At 36.1% G+C, this 18200-nt stretch overlaps 2 protein-coding genes across 2 annotated transcripts in view; both read left to right on the forward strand.

Moving 5' to 3' along the window:
- The window catches only part of CanA-14F (Calcineurin A at 14F), a 31962-nt gene extending 22415 nt beyond the window's left edge, over positions 1–9547 (forward strand). Inside the window, exon 2 of the mRNA XM_089474171.1 lies at positions 3760–9547. Within this exon, the coding sequence (XP_089330297.1) occupies positions 4058–5863 (1806 nt within the window). The 5' untranslated portion in view covers positions 3760–4057 and the 3' untranslated portion in view covers positions 5864–9547. The remainder of the gene's footprint in view (positions 1–3759) is intronic.
- A 2870-nt stretch (positions 9548–12417) lies between these two features.
- On the forward strand, positions 12418–17023 carry LOC108620286 (serine/threonine-protein phosphatase 2B catalytic subunit 2). Its single transcript, XM_089474172.1, has one exon. The coding sequence runs from the start codon at positions 12973–12975 to the stop codon at positions 14734–14736; it is 1764 nt and encodes a 587-aa protein (XP_089330298.1). The 5' UTR covers positions 12418–12972; the 3' UTR covers positions 14737–17023.
- Positions 17024–18200: the final 1177 nt, after the last annotated feature.

Genomic DNA, 18200 nt, shown 5'->3' on the forward strand with positions numbered 1-18200 from the left:
TTGCGACTTTGTCGCTTAACCAACTTGAAACAGTTTGTAAACTGTTTCAGTCATTTTTACAGCTAAACAATTCAGCTCGCTCAACTTGATGCAGCTCATCAATTTAGCATGGTGTGCATAACGGGACTATCTCCAACTGCAAACGGTAAACACATGTGGTTCCACATTCAGCTAGAACCAACAATTTGCGATTGTTACGCGGCGCAACGCGACGCGATCCAACCGCAAAAACCCAACGCGACTTATTTGTTTACATACCAATACACATACCCACACACGCACACACACACACACACACCCGAACACGGCGACTTGATTATTTACAATGAGGTAGGCGAACTTTGTTTGCACCTAATTAATGTATGTAAATATACATGCATTTATTTAAATAAATACACACATACGGTAGCTCGACTACACTGCAAGAAATTGCATTGGAATTTAAGCAGCATTCTTTGCAAAATTAAAACAGTATGAAAAAAGTGCTTAGACACACATACGTTAGCTCGAATACACTGCAAGAAATTGCCTTGCAAATTTAAAACAGTTTTCTTTTTAAATTCAATAAAAATTGGTTCATAAAATGATTATGAAATTATATGAAAAAATATATAAAAAATATATAAACATTTTAACAAAACCATTATACACTGATTTCCCATTTTTAATGGGATCAACGTATACTAAAAATATATATATAAATATACATATATACGTATAATATATTCATAATATTGCTATCGTAGAGCTGTATGTACATTAAACAACAACTTAATATGTATATTTCAAATATATAATATATAGAAGAACATTGCTAGGCTAGCTAAAAGAGAAAAAAAAAATAGCTAAAGATAATTTAAAATGCATTATGCCTAGACGAAAGTCATCAATTCGTCATTGGCAAGTCAAATAAAAACTTAAGATAGCCGATAGAGTTTACAGTATAGATATCTGTAGACTTCAAGTTTAACGGAATTAGCTAATAATATAAAAAAAATAATAATAATAATAAAATAGAATATATATAAAATAATGCCGAAAAAATATATAATAATGTAAATTAAATATAAAATAAAGTGAATAAATATGAGAATATATGTATATTTTAAATGATCATGTCTGTAGCATTAATACAAAAATGCATTAAAAAATATTTAAAAATATAACTGAAACAAATTAAAAATAAAATAAATTAAAAGAAAATATAAATTAAAGAAATAAAATAACTAAGATATAAAAAAAAATTTTAATTTAAATATACCGCAGAGGCTGTATTATTATTTTATTCTTCTTATTTTCGTTTATTTATTTATTTTTGAATAATCCTTAAAATCACAAACAATAGCTTTTTTTGTCAGTGTAGTTGCACTGCTGCGAGTGTAAGCAGTAGAGTTTACTGTTTCATAGAACGCTCATCTCTGTTGCCTGTGGGGGGCGTCAAGTGACTCGGGTCACTTCCAATCAGAATTGCTATTGCACTGCTTGTCAGCTGACTGACAGCGTGAGTGAGTGAGAGAGGGAAAGCAGTGAGTGAGTCTCTGTGCGTGTGCCTGTGCCTCTGTCTGTGTCTGTGGGTGTGTGTCTATGTATGTGACATATGCACGTCACTTACTTGCTTATCGTGTTACACTCAGCGTGAGCGTAGCGCTGTGTGATTGAATGCGGTGATTGCTGTTTGATAGCATATTAAGTATTTACCTGCACATTTCTTGCATTTCTGCATTGCTGACACACACAGACACACACACAAGGCTGTGCCTGGATATTGTTTAAATATTTATTGAGAAATTGTGCCTTGAATCAATTTTCGACAATTACAAAGCTTTATTTATTCAAGTTGTCAACTGAACTAATATCCTTAAGTGCTTATTGGAAAGAATTCTGTGTTGGCAGGAGTCGTGGCAGACACCCTCAAGTATATACATAAATTCTTGATAAGGACGATGAAATGATTTATATCTGTATATCTAAGCCAAGATATACAGCCAGGGCCTTTGCATATAAGGGCAGCGTCGCATGAATAGAATTGCAGTTCTGCTCACGGCTTAGGGTATCTGCTTGTAGCTCAATTCCGAGTGCTCTGCAGTCAATATACATATGTATATATCGAACAGTCTCACGGATACTAACCAATTACCTGTAATGTAATTATTTATAATGTATGTTTATATGTATATGTATTATATGTATATTGATTTTTGTCTGGTATATATCTATATAGGTTAATAATGTGATTGACCTAGTATATTGATTGGTATAATTGACTTTATACGATTCTTATAAAGATTGCTCTCTTTGGTCTTTTATAGTATTCTTTATTCTCGATAATTGTTGAGATATTTATCAAATTTATTGTCAGCTCTTTTAACAGGGTTTGTGTTTATCGATTAATGATACACTATCGAAGAATTGATCATCGAATAGCAAGACATTCTAGAGCTAGAGCTTGAGCTTTATTTTAGCTCTGAGAATTCTATGCTGACAGCTCTTGCTAAGAGAGCTCAAGCCCTAACGTAAAATGAACAAATAATAAAAATAAAGATATTATAAAAAAAAAAATAAAATACAGAAAAAATAAATAAATAAACAGAGTAAAAAAATAAAAATAAAAAATAAATAAATAAAAAGAGTAAAAAAATAAAAATAAAAAAAAATAAATAAATGAAATTTTAAAAAATTAATAAAAACAAAAAATATATTAAGAAATTAATAAAAAAAAAAAAAATAAATAAAAATACAAAATAAAGAAATAAGGAAATAATAAAAAATAAAGTAACAATTAAAAAAATAAAAATAAAAAAATAATAATAAAATAACGAAAAATAAAAATTAAAAATAATAAAAAAATTAAATAAATAATTGTTTTTTTAATTTGATTAAATTTAATTAAAAATATAAATAAATTAATACAAACTAAAATAAATTACAAACAAATATAGAAAAACATTTTTTTTTTAAATTAACAAAAAAATTTTAATTAAAAAAAAAAGCAGAATGTATAAATAGCCCATCATATCTGTAATAGCCGATTAGTTCCGTTCTCATTCCATACAAAAAAAAAACACCATAAAATATATCTGCCCAAAGGGAACCTTACAGACATCAACGCACATAAAGATTTAATATCACGGAGGCAATCGATGTAGGCAAAGTGTGAATAAGTTCAATTACAGTGCATTGCTACTATATAGGGAATAGAACTGTAGATTGGCTCATGAATAAAGTGCTTGATGGCTTCGTAGTGCTTCTATTATCATGAACACAGCTGTATACAGTATATGAACTCTATTTATATAATTGCTAAATCAAATTATAAAGTCTTACAGCTTCATTGAACTATTTTCGTTGGGTAAAACGGGAAATGCATTTACATCAAATTTAAGTGAATGAAATTCAATTGAATAGCTCTTTTGAAGCTACAAACTTATAAATATAAATTGGCATGTCAAAGGGACTGGGGAAGAGCATGGGTGGGAGGTGGAGGGAGGCGGTTTGGTGCGGTTGTGGGCAAACGTAATTGTTATTGGCCTATTGGAGAATTGCAATCAAATCGAATGTTTTTGCATCGTAAAAATATTTTAATTGAATTTTGATACGACGACTTTGAAATGCAATTGCAATTTGATAAATGGGATTTTGTGGGATATATATAGACAGATAGATATATATAAATATAATATATACAGGAGCACAGCTGTACACCTGTGCGCATATATACCTTTATATATAATGACATTTCTTGCATTACTTCCATTGCAGGCCATTTGGATAAGGAGACGGACAAGGCCAAGCACAAGGACTGCGATAAGGACGCAAACGTTAGCCGCTCACCGTTAGCCGTCAGCTGTTTCCCGTTAACTGTATTGCCCGCTAGCCCCGTTAGCCCGTTGACCGGCCGGACATTCCGCAGAGCTGAGGAGCGTCGTTAGTGCGTGGCGCGTGGGGGGCGGAGCAGCGACGGCCTGGTCCAACTTGTAGTCGTCGTTCGTCGTCGTCGGAGTCGGAGTCGGAGTCGGAGTCGGAGTCGGAGTCGAAGTCAAAGTCGAAGTCTAGGAAAATGTCTTCGCCATTAGCGCAGAGCAACAACAGCAACAGCAGCCAGTCGCAGTCATCAGCAGCAGCAGCAGCAGCAGCAGCGGCAGCGGCTGCTGCACAGCAGCAAAATCAAAAATCAAATTCATCAGCTGCCAGCAGCGTTAACAATACACATGAAAAGAATGCGAGCGGAGCGACGGGGACGACAGCGGGTGGTGCAGCGGGTGCTGGCGCTGGCGCTGGCGCTGGAGCTGGAACTGGAGCTGCAGCTGGCTCGGGATCGTCCGGCGGCACGCCACAGAGCCCCACAAAACGTAGCACAATATCCACAAAGGAGCGTGTGATCGATAGCGTGCCGTTCCCACCCAGCCGAAAGCTAACCTGCGCCGATGTCTTCGATGCGCGCACCGGCAAGCCGCACCACGATGTACTTAAGCAGCATTTCATACTGGAGGGCCGGATCGAGGAGAGCGCCGCCCTGCGCATCATCCAGGAGGGCGCCACGCTGCTGCGCCAGGAGAAGACAATGATTGATATTGAGGCGCCGGTCACCGTCTGCGGCGACATCCACGGCCAGTTCTATGATCTTATGAAGCTATTCGAAATTGGCGGATCGCCGGCAACAACAAAGTATCTGTTCCTGGGCGACTATGTGGACCGGGGCTACTTCAGCATTGAGTGCGTCCTCTATTTGTGGTCGCTGAAGATCACGTATCCGCAGACGCTGTTCCTGCTGCGCGGCAATCACGAGTGCCGGCATCTGACCGAGTACTTCACCTTCAAGCAGGAGTGCAAGATCAAATACTCGGAGCGCGTGTACGACGCGTGCATGGATGCGTTCGACTGCCTGCCGTTGGCGGCGTTGATGAACCAGCAGTTCCTCTGCGTGCACGGCGGACTGTCGCCGGAGATACACGAGCTGGAGGACATTAGGCGGCTGGATAGATTCAAGGAGCCGCCCGCCTTTGGCCCCATGTGCGACCTGCTGTGGTCCGATCCGCTCGAGGACTTTGGCAACGAGAAGAACTCGGACTTCTACACGCACAACTCGGTGCGCGGCTGTTCGTATTTCTACAGCTACGCCGCCTGCTGCGACTTCCTGCAGAACAACAATCTGCTGTCGATCATACGGGCGCACGAGGCGCAGGACGCCGGCTACCGCATGTACCGCAAGAGCCAGACCACCGGTTTCCCCTCGCTGATCACCATCTTCTCGGCGCCCAACTATCTCGACGTGTACAACAACAAGGCGGCGGTACTCAAGTACGAGAACAACGTGATGAACATCCGACAGTTCAATTGCTCGCCGCATCCCTACTGGCTTCCCAACTTCATGGACGTGTTCACCTGGTCGCTGCCCTTCGTCGGCGAGAAGGTCACCGAGATGCTGGTGAACGTGCTGAACATCTGCTCCGACGACGAGCTCATGACCGAGGAGAGCGAGGAGCCGCTGTCGGACGACGAGGCGGCACTGCGCAAGGAGGTCATCCGCAACAAGATACGCGCCATTGGCAAAATGGCGCGCGTCTTCTCAGTGCTGCGCGAGGAGTCCGAGTCCGTGCTGCAGCTGAAGGGGCTGACGCCCACGGGCGCCCTGCCCCTGGGCGCTCTGTCCGGCGGCAAGCAGTCCCTCAAGAATGCCATGCAGGGCTTCTCGCCCAACCACAAGATTACCTCATTTGCGGAGGCCAAGGGACTCGATGCGGTCAACGAGCGGATGCCGCCCCGACGCGATGCCACGCCCTCACCAGCGGAGGAGGGCCAGAAGTCACTGTCGGCGGCGGCAGCAGCAGCGGCCAATGCGAGTGCGAATTCAATCAGCGGATAATTCTAAGTCAGTAACAGAGTAGCAGAGCAGCAAAGTAGAAGAGTAACAGAAGCGTAACAGAAGCGTAGAAGAGCGCTCTACAGCAGCAGAGCAGCGAAGCAGCGGCGCTGTTAAGTCAGTTTTAGAAGTCGACAATTAAGTGAACAGCAAACCAAACGGTGGCAGTGCGTGCGAGTGGGAGGGAATATGCAAATCAAATAGTTATATGTAATTTCGAGCTGCGGCAGTGCAGAATACACACACACACACACACACACACACAGAGAGACGCATGCAGACAGGCATCGCTGCGCAGCCGCAGCTGAAATGCATTTGAAAAGTAACATAAAATAGAAGAAAACAAAACCAAAATGCAAAACACATACAAATTAATAATAATAAAAACAAAACACGCAACAGAACGAGTCGAAAGCATAGAAGTAAATGAAATGCAAGCGTTTAACTTATTGGTATTACAGATAAAAATAATAAACAAAAGCAAAAGCAAACACAAAAATACAATTTTAAATATGGGAAAAATACAGAAGCTAATCATAAAATGCAGTTAAAACAATACAGAATTGTATAAATAGCTATATGTACATGTATACGTGCATACATATACATATGCAAATACTATATATGTATGTATGTATATGCGTATATAAATATATATATATATATTTATTATATATATATGTATGTAATTCTATGCATAAATCATCAAAATTTTGTGCAACATTATATCAAAAGAGCAAAACAATATGCGAAGCGAAGTTAACGGGCGCGCCGCTGCTGACGCTGACGTTGACGTCGCAGTAGCAGCAGCAGCAGCAGCAGCAGCTGCAAAGCTGTAAATTAGGTAAATTTAATTATTTGCAATGCTACAAGAATGCAAAATCAAGTTATAAAAAATCGACTTTATAAAAAACTAACTCGTTTCTGAATAAAATAAATAAATTTAAAGAAAAAAAAAAAATACATATAAATCAATATATAACCTTCCCAAAAAAAGATATTAAAAGAATCAACCTTTTAACAAAAAGAAAAGAAAAAAAATTTAATTAACAAAAAGAAAAAAAAAATGGAAAAAAAAACTAAAACGCTAAACGCTAAGAAATTATACTACTTTCGTTGTGTGGCGCCGAGGGCGACTTTAAAGCTAAACACCAAGAAGAAGCTAACGCTTAACTACTTCCTACAACAAAAACAAAAACAAACAACAGCAATATTTTACTACAATCTTTTATTACAGAAACACGAAGAAACGACAGGAACAACACACAACATAAAACAACCTGAAAAACCAAAACAAAACGACTGAATCTCTCTCTATAGCTAATACTCTCTCTCTCTCTCTCTATTTCTATCGCTCTATCTCTCTCTCACACACACTCTCTTTTCTCTTTGTTTATTACTGTTGAAACAACTTAAATACACATACATATATACACACTTACATACACACACAAACACACACACTCAAAAAATAAACTCAAAGTTTATGAGTACATTTGTTGTCGCCATTGTCGCCTCACACTCTCTCATCTGGTGATTGTGTATGTGGTCTTTATATACGTGCCATCTTTATCGTAGTCATTAGCGGAATATAAATATATGTATATATGTATATGCATACATATACAAAAAATACAATATATGATTAAAACGAATTGGCTGCAGCGCAGCAGATGTCAAATGTGCAGCAGCAGCAGAAGCAGCAGCCTCCAACAAAAAGCAACGCAAAAGCGAATTGCCGGTATTAAACGGTATTAAATACACACACACACACCCACGCACACACACATACATATATGCGCATAAGATAAGCTTTACGAACTTATGCACTCTTTGCTGTAAACTCTCACGCTCCTTAACTCACTCTTACCCTCTCTCTTTCTTTGTATTTATATATGTATATATGCATATACATATATATGTTCTCTGTTACATACAAACAAAAACAATCAAGCGGCAAAGCAGTCAGCAGAAGATGCATGCAAAGCAGACAAAATTAATTGCGAGCGCCTTGCGCCTGTTAACTATGCAATGCAAATGCAAAATGCGCAGAAACCGAAAACAGAAACAACAAGAACACAATGCGTTTGCAAATGGCGTCTCCTTTGCGCGGCAGCCTTACATTTGCGTCTGCGTCGACGTAAGCGTCGATTCTTTTTTATACTTAATCGAATTTTAGTTATTTGTTAATTAAAAGCGAAAATAAAAATTAATTGAAATCAATACGAAACATCAAGAATGAAACAAAGCAAACTGAAAAAAATGTGAAGAAGTGGGCATAGTTTAATTGGGTTTTGTTGTTAGCTGTTACTAGGATTTTTTTTTTTCGTTTACCTATTGCCTATTTATATATATTTATTATAAACAAATGTAATATTTATGCATACGAATTTTAAATTAAATTGTTGTTTCTACCTTTGTTTTTACGTATTGTATAATTACATACATTTATTGTTTTCTACACCTTAAGTAATTAAGTCAAATGAATTTATAAAAATACAATGCGAAAAAAATAAAGAAATCAAATATATATATAAACGAGTGCAACTTCTCTTTAACAAATATATTATTATGAATATTAACAAAACATTATAAAAAAAAATAAAATACGAAAACCAAAAACATTTATTAAAAATGAAGCAAAAGAAGAAGAGTACCTATGTACATTATTTTTAAGTTATATAATGTTAAATAATAAAAAATAAAACAAAAAAAATAATTATTGTTGAGAGCAGAGCAAAGAAGAGAGGACGAAGAAACGACGATGAAAAGGAGAAGACGAGTTAGCAAATGAATTGAAATTTGATGATAAAGTGAAAACATTTGATAGTTGACATGAATCTAATACAAAATGCAAACTTATAGCAATTTGAAGTACTTTATAAACAATTATACATACATACAAACAAATACATACATATATAATGCATAAGAAAATTATATACAAACATATATGTTTAAAGTAATGGCGATCCGCCGGACATGTTAATTGACAAAAACCAAAAACAAACAAAACACAGTTGCAGTTGTGAGACAGAGATGGAATAAGTGGAGGAGAGAGAGGGATGGATCGAGCGAGAGAGAGAGAGAGAGCAACAAACATTATATATATATGTGTATATACATATATAGATAAATACAAATCATATAAATCGTTGCCTCCAAAAGCATACAAATTTTAATTAAATTTATAGGCAACAACAACAACAAGTATCCAATAATATTATATATAAAACGAAACAAACGAATCACAAATAAAAACTGAGTAGCCTGGGAACATTAGTTAGAGAGAGATAGCAAGAGCGTACGCTATTAACTGCAACGCCTGAAAGCAGGCAACAGTTTTAGGCGAATGACTTTCGCCAACCTAACAGGAGCATTAGAGCAGTATAACACTATAACAGTGTGTGTGTGTATGTGCGCACCACATGTGCTATATATGCAGTTGCAACACACACACATAGACACATTTCCCCAAATAGTTAAAAATACATTAACAAATGAAACAATGTTTATAAGCTAAGCAGATCAGCATATATATAAATATATATATATATATATATATGAACAAAGCAAACAATTTACAAAAGTTTATTGCATTTCAATTCCCAAAAAAAAATAAAATAAAAATTATATATAGATATACATAAATTTAAATTGAATACAAAAAAAAAAAAAAAACAAGAAGCGAAAACAATTACAAACGCAGTACGTTTAATATATATTATTGGTTTTAAACAACACTTGAAAAAACACAAATTTAAATTTAATGGATTTATTAAGCTCCAGAAACCCATGCATGCAAGCATATGTTATGCATGTGCACTCACATGTATACACACATGCACACATGCGCATACGCCCCTTCGCGTCAAGCACTCACATACACAGACACACACACACACACACGCACGCACACACACATGCAATTTAGCGCGCTCTTCTATAAAGAATTATTCAAATTCATAACGTTCAATAAGAAGCTAACATAAGCTAAGCTAACAAAATATGATACCACTACTTTTATACTATATACACAAAAAAAAAAAAAAAAAAAAAAAAAAACAACAAAAACAAAAAGAAAACTTTTCTTATCTTTTTTCTAAGGCTTTCACACTCAATCGCTCTGCTCGTCTCTTCCTCTTCCTTCTTCCATCTCCTACTCCACTTCTACTGCTTCTATCTCCTTTTAAGCGCAGCAGTTAGAACACTTTTTAACGGTACATTTTCTACTACAATCACAATAAATAATCAATTTACCCAAGAACAAAACAAAAAAAAATCAAATTTTAAATAAATTAAAATTGTTAAAATTAACAAAAATATATATATTTAAAAAGCAGTTATAATAAATATACATATACTTATACACTTTTAATATTTCATTTGGATTTTTGCTCTGTTCTTAGCTAAGCAAGTATGAGAGAGAAAGAGTGAGAGAGAGACGAGAGAATTGTGTTACAAATAATTTGTTTTAATTTTACGTTTTTTAATTATTTTTATTGCAATAGTTATAATTAGAAGAAAAGAAAACCATGGAGAAGAAGCAAAAATAAGTGAAAAAGAATTTGTTGTAAATTAGCATAAATACTTGAAACACATACATACATACAAACATATACATATATATGTACAATCACATTGTTTTAAACAAATTTAGTTTAATTATTTTTTTTTAACTGAAAATGAAATTTTCATTTTTGTTTCTGTTTACATTGAATAAATGCAAATAAACAAATGCTTTGAACTTAGTGACTCTGTCTGTGTGTGCGAGTATGTGTGTGTGTGAGTGTTTGTGAGAGTGTGTGATTGCGGGTGTGTGCCTCTGTACTTTACTGTACCCATTTTTTTTTATATTTATTTATTTAGTAGAACATTTTTGGTTTCTTAAGTAAACTTTGATTTCCAATTAACAAAAGTCTTCATTGCAACAACAAGAAAACAAAAACAACAACAACAACTAAGAAAGGATAAATCCCCTTTTATATATTTAATATTTGTACTGTTTATATATTTTAACTCTAATTTTTTGATACGTGTATTTTTCAACATCTACTTCCTGCCCTCGAATGCTTTAAAAAAAAAGAAAACAAAAAACTTTACACAAGAAAAACTTAAATATATATATATATATATATATATATATATATATATATATATATATATATATATATATATAAATATATATATATATAATTATAAAAAGAATTAAAACTTTACCTTTTGGATAAATCAATTTAAATGCATATTTTATATATATTTAAACATTTATTTATATGCATATATACATACATATATATACATATACATATATATATATACATACATATATATATATATATATATATATATATAAATGCATATACATAACAAATAATATAATAATATAAATAATAAGTTGAAGCAACTTTGTCAGAGTCAAAGCAAAAAGTTTATATACTTATATTTAAACAAATACAAACAACAACAAATAATATTAAAGCAAGATTAAAACAAATTAATATTTAACAAATATATATATATATATATATATATATATATATATATATATATATGCATAAGAAACAAAAACAAAACATCACATCTAGATAATTCTCTTAAAAATTTTCAATTTTATTATAAAACCGAAAATAAGTAAATTAACAAATTTAAACAGTGAAAGCATTATTATATTATAAATTTATAAATGTATTTCAAACAAACAAACAAAGCAAGAAAAACAGAAAAACAAATGATAGGGGCAGCTGGCTGGCAAATGCAAATAAATTTGCCAAATTTGCCAAAATGCGAATTGCGCCGTTGTGAGAAATGATAAATTGTATGCAATCCAGAGAAAATGATGATGAAGAAGAAGGAGAAGAACAAATTAATTTACAAATGGCATAATGAACAAATGCAGACAACAAGTTTTAGCCTTAAGTGAATACAAAATAAAAACAATGATTATCAATGTTATTAACAAAATTAATATAAACAAAAAAAAAAAAAAAAAAAAAAAACAAAACAAAACAAAACAATACAAAACCATTTAAAAAAATATACAAGTACCTATCCTGAGAATAAAATGCGCGCACGTTTATTATTTCCTCTAAATGTTCGTTTTGAATACATATATGTCATAATATTTTTTTCAGTTCAATTTTTCAAATTTGACGCCAAATGGAAGCAAGTTATCGTTGCGGTTACGTTAAGCATGTTAAGAATCGGTAGTCCACATTTCGAATATGTTATAAATGCTTCTGGGCATTCTTTTTTATTGTGAGTTATCGATAACAATAACAGATTACAAAAAGTCGGCTTACGGAGATTTAACATAATGCAATAAAAATGCAGATATTGTTTAGCGATGAAAAGTAAAATATCGGTTATAAAGATATTACTAAAGTTGAGTACGACTTGAATATAAACGATGCACAAAATAACATTTTAGAAGCTCAGTAGTTTATTCCAAGTAGTACTGCTACTATACATCTGCTTACGTCATCCTGCTGTCGCTTTACGTCAGCGTACGTTGACTTAACGTCGAACATGGTATTTTTGGTATTCATGGCAGTTGAAAATTGGAGAATTCGGCACTCGCAATTTGTGGTCACACTGGTAGAATATCAATAAAAATAAAGGAGAGGGAGGGGGAGCTGAAAATTCCATTGAGAAGCGAAAAAAAACGTAGCGAGAGAAATTACGACGTCTGCAGGGCACAGCAGCAGCCAAGACGAAACGAAAATATAAAAACAAATTGTGAATACATTGCTGTTGTGTTACAGAAACAACAGTAACAGAGATATAGAAAATTACCAACCGAAAATAGCAAAATCCTGTAACGCGACAAAGCGGCTAACTAGCTCCAACAAAAAAGAAAGAAAAGAAAAATTCAACAGCAGCAGGAGTAGCATACAAAGTAGAAAAGTGCGTGTGTTGTTGGCCAACGTGCCAGTGCGTGCGTGTGCGTGTGTGCAGCTAGTGCAATCCAGTGCAGTAGACAGCGCACACCATAGAATACGCTCACTCAGTGTGGGCGCCATCTGTAGCAACAGCAACAGCAACAGGAAGAGGAAGAGGAATAGCCACAGCCACAGCCACAGCCACAATCCAATTCACAGCGTACTGCAAACATGTCTTCGAATAATCAATCGAGCGGCGTCGCTGCCCAAGTGGCAACAAGTGCCAATCAGCGAGGTGGCAACGCCACCAACTCCACGGATGCCACAGACACGCATCACGGCAGCAGCAGCAATAGTAGCAGCAGCAACAACAATAACGCCAGTGCCAATGCCAACGCCTCCGCCACGGGCAATGCCACAGCAAGCAGCAACAGCAACTCGAATGCCGCCAGCGCTGGCCACGATAGTCCCACGCATAAGGCGCATGGCGGACACGCAGCGGTCAACACCAAAGAGCGCGTTGTCGACAGCGTTCCATTTCCACCCAGTCACAAGCTGACGCTGGCCGAGGTATTCGATGCGCGCACCGGCAAACCCAATCACGAGCTGCTCAAGCAGCACTTCATTTTGGAGGGCCGGATCGAGGAGGCGCCGGCACTGCGCATCATCCAGGAGGGCGCCGCCCTGCTGCGGCACGAAAAGACAATGATCGATATTGAGGCGCCGGTTACTGTGTGCGGCGACATCCACGGCCAGTTCTATGATCTCATGAAGCTATTTGAGGTGGGCGGATCGCCGGCAACAACAAAGTATCTGTTCCTGGGCGACTATGTGGACCGGGGCTACTTCAGCATTGAGTGCGTCCTCTATTTGTGGTCGCTGAAGATCACGTATCCGCAGACGCTGTTCCTGCTGCGCGGCAATCACGAGTGCCGGCATCTGACCGAGTACTTCACCTTCAAGCAGGAGTGCAAGATCAAATACTCGGAGCGCGTGTACGACGCGTGCATGGATGCGTTCGACTGCCTGCCGTTGGCGGCGTTGATGAACCAGCAGTTCCTCTGCGTGCACGGCGGACTGTCGCCGGAGATACACGAGCTGGAGGACATTAGGCGGCTGGATAGATTCAAGGAGCCGCCCGCCTTTGGCCCCATGTGCGACCTGCTGTGGTCCGATCCGCTCGAGGACTTTGGCAACGAGAAGAACTCGGACTTCTACACGCACAACTCGGTGCGCGGCTGTTCGTATTTCTACAGCTACGCCGCCTGCTGCGACTTCCTGCAGAACAACAATCTGCTGTCGATCATACGGGCGCACGAGGCGCAGGACGCCGGCTACCGCATGTACCGCAAGAGCCAGACCACCGGTTTCCCCTCGCTGATCACCATCTTCTCGGCGCCCAACTATCTCGACGTGTACAACAACAAGGCGGCGGTACTCAAGTACGAGAACAACGTGATGAACATCCGACAGTTCAATTGCTCGCCGCATCCCTACTGGCTTCCCAACTTCATGGACGTGTTCACCTGGTCGCTGCCCTTCGTCGGCGAGAAGGTCACCGAGATGCTGGTGAACGTGCTGAACATCTGCTCCGACGACGAGCTCATGACCGAGGAGAGCGAGGAGCCGCTGTCGGACGACGAGGCGGCGCTGCGCAAGGAGGTCATCCGCAACAAGATACGCGCCATTGGCAAAATGGCGCGCGTCTTCTCAGTGCTGCGCGAGGAGTCCGAGTCCGTGCTGCAGCTGAAGGGGCTGACGCCCACGGGCGCCCTGCCCCTGGGCGCTCTGTCCGGCGGCAAGCAGTCCCTCAAGAATGCCATGCAGGGCTTCTCGCCCAACCACAAGATTACCTCATTTGCGGAGGCCAAGGGACTCGATGCGGTCAACGAGCGGATGCCGCCCCGTCGAGATCAGCCGCCCACACCCAGCGACGATCATCCGCACCCGCATCAGCATCATAGTCAGGGCAACAATGGAGCGGCGCATGGATAAAGAATCAGTGCGGAGGGCAACGGCAACGGCGTGGGAGGGACAACAGGAGTCGGTGGCTTCTGTGTGGGCGCCGATTACGGTCGGTAATACTAATAAGTAATACCTGTTGTCGGATCAGATGTGCGTGGCGGTGTGTATGTGTGTATGTGTGACTGGGTGTGCTGCCTGTGCCGGTTGTGCGGGCAGAGCATGCTCTGAGCACGTGCAAGAGGGGCCACACTGTGCTCCCTTGCCCACACACACAGACTCGCATGGCCACACACACGTACACACCCATATACACACCCACACACAGCCACACACACACACACACACATGCGAGAGCATGCATACATATAATATTTACATAAAATATCTACATATAAACATAATAATGTTGCAAAGATTTGTCGTTTTAGCTAAAACATCATTCGTAATAATTGTAATACACAAATACATACTTTAATGATAAGCAAAAAGGTCAAAGGCGAGGTAACAAAGGAATAGTTGAACAATTGGAACAGAGCTGATCATATATACATACATATATATGGAATATGGCACGTGGAAATTCTATATAAATATTTCACTCTGCGAACAAACCAAACATCAGCAGCAGCAAGGAGCAAAGGACTTATGCCCGTTGAGGTATGCAGGATATTACAATTAATGCATTGATCGATTACTTTTACGCTCTAGCCACAGATTCCTTTTCCGTAATACAAATTAAAAATACAAAAAAAAAAAAACAAACAAAAAAAAATCCGAAACTAATCTTAAGCTTGTATGTATAAAGAATGAGAAAAACAAAACAAAACATGTTAAATAACAAGAAAAAGTAAAAGAAAAAAAAAAAACAACCAAAAACCTAGCGCTAATATGTTGAAAACAATTAGCAGCGCCAAAAAGAAGCGTACATATATTATGTTTAATTGAGAGCAGAGAAAAAAGAGAGGAAAACATTAACAAAAACAACTACAAACTTATATGAAAAAAAGTAAAGAACTGTGCAATCTTGAAGGGAAACAGAAATTAAAAAAAATAAATAAAAAACAACAGATGTTAATTGTTGCTTAAACATTGTAAAATTCAAGACCCAGAAATTTTCAAACAATTTGCAATATGTGTCGCAATAGTCCATTAATTAATGTTCCTTGTACATTTTACAAAATGCATATGTACATACATATATATATACATACATATATATATATATATATATATCTGTGTATATGTGTGTCTGTGCATATGTATTTGTTTGTTGTTTATATTGTTGCCTAATGTAACTGAACTTAACTTAACTTGCATATATGTTTCTATGTGTGAACTCGTGTATAATTTATTTTGTTTTTTATTTGCTTAGCCAAAAACATGTTGAATTCTTATTACAATTGTGGGGGGCAAGAGGCAGAAGGAACAACAAATGAAATCGCAAATACAACATTTGGATAACAACTTAAATAATTATGTAGCAATTAAACATTGCATTTTAAATATCCAAAAGAAAAGAACAAAGCAAAAAAAAAAAGAAGATAAACAAAAACAAAAAATGGCATAAGGATTTAAGTACCACACAAACTAAACAAAAACAAAAACAATTTAACATTTAAATAGCTAATCAAATATATTTAACTAATTAAATAAAATATTTAAAAATATCTAAGCACACACACATATGTGCGTGTGTGTGTGTATGTATAACTGCAACTGCAAATTAATATCACATGTTTTCATATTCCTTTTTTTTTTGTTTATTTTTTTTTTTTGTTAAACAAATATATACATATATATAAAGTCAATTTATATATATTTGTAATAAATAAACACTAACTGAAACATTTGCACCCATATTTCGCATAGCTTTTTTTTTATTTTTATTTGTTTTGTTTTTGTTATGAAATTTGGAATAAAAATATTAAACAAAGAGTTTCACTTGATAGAAAATAAGAAGAAGCACGCACAGCATTTCCCTTATTGGTCCTTTCCACAAATTATGCACAAGACATCAGAAAAGCAAATCAATACATAAAGTAAATTATAAAACAAAACAAAACAAAAAAAATATATATACTTATAAATTATATATATATATAAATATGAATGTTTTTTGGCAAATAGTATATATATAACGAACTCGTACTGTATAAAGTCTAAATGAAAACAATAAGCTTTTTACTTAACTCTGTCCCACACGTCAGGCAGCACTTGAAACAATTTCCCAGAACAATTTTTAGAACTGAAATCAAAAGATTTACTTGTGCCATGCAAAAACTCAGAAGTAAAAAAAAAAAAAAAAAAAAAAAAAAAATCCAACTAATATAACATAACTCAAGTTAGCTAATGTTTCAATTAACAAGAATTTGCATCGGGGACATTAAGGAATTAAAAATGACTTCATATCCTTTAATTTTGTTGTTTTCAAATATATATCTCACTAACAAGAAGAAGTTAGCTATGAAAATATTGGAAATTTTAATATATTTCTCTTATGTTGTAAGTAGAGCATTAAAACGTTTTTGATATATACAAATATATCAAATTTGACTTTCATAAGATCAAACCAAAGCAAAGCCAATAACTTCTATGATTCACAAGAATATGAATAATTAAAAAAGAAAAGAGAAATCCAAGCCATTCAAATGTGGCAAACCTTGAAACAAGTCTCCGATACACTGTCCCTTAACGTAACTAAGTCATATATTTATATATAATAATATATATATATATATATACATATACATACATACGGAAATGCCTTCATAATCAACGTTTCGTTAATTACTCTTAGTCGGGTCCCAATTGACATTTGCTGTTTTTCCATCAACTTTTCTAAAACGCTGTACTTTGCTTACCCAAATTTGCGAACTCTTTTTGAAAATCTAAAACACACATATATATATAGAAATAATTAATTAATTATACGTCAACTGATCCTTAATATGTAAAGTCATCAAACTTAGAGTAATTAACTTAAAATTAATGGATTATGCACGTGTCGAAATAATACTTACGCAATTATAAATATATATATTTATATATACCTATATATATATATATATAAATACATATATATTTTCAAACTGAAAACTAAGATAAAATGAGAAAACTTAGCTTTTATAAAAATCCACAGAATTAATCAACTTGAGAAGAAATTACAGTTAATATATAACACTTTGGCACTACTAACTACAGTCAGTCTATAGGAAATAAGTTTTTAAGCCCAAAACTACATAAATTTCGTTACAGTGATTTATGTTTATTCCGCTTATAAACGAAAAATGTTAAAACCAATTTAGTTAGTAATAATTATTAAAAGAAAGAGAAGAAGAAGAAACCCTTGAGAAAAGGAAATTAGTTGCTTAATGAGCAGCGAGCGAATGAAATTGTAAACTTTCATCAATTTAATGAACGGACAAATTATGAAAATGGATAAAAGAAATCCAAAGAAAAATCAAACACCAAACTGCGAGGCGTGTTTAAAGATT

Source organism: Drosophila arizonae, chromosome X (assembly GCF_054131065.1).
Source record: "Drosophila arizonae isolate 15081-1271.41 chromosome X, UAZ_ARI_1.0, whole genome shotgun sequence".
Classification (NCBI taxonomy): Eukaryota; Metazoa; Arthropoda; class Insecta; order Diptera; family Drosophilidae; genus Drosophila; species Drosophila arizonae.

Excerpts from the sequence above, each read along its gene's own strand:
- LOC108620286 (XM_089474172.1), top strand. The coding sequence starts at position 12,973 with ATGTCTTCGAATAATCAATCGAGCGGCGTCGCTGCCCAAGTGGCAACA.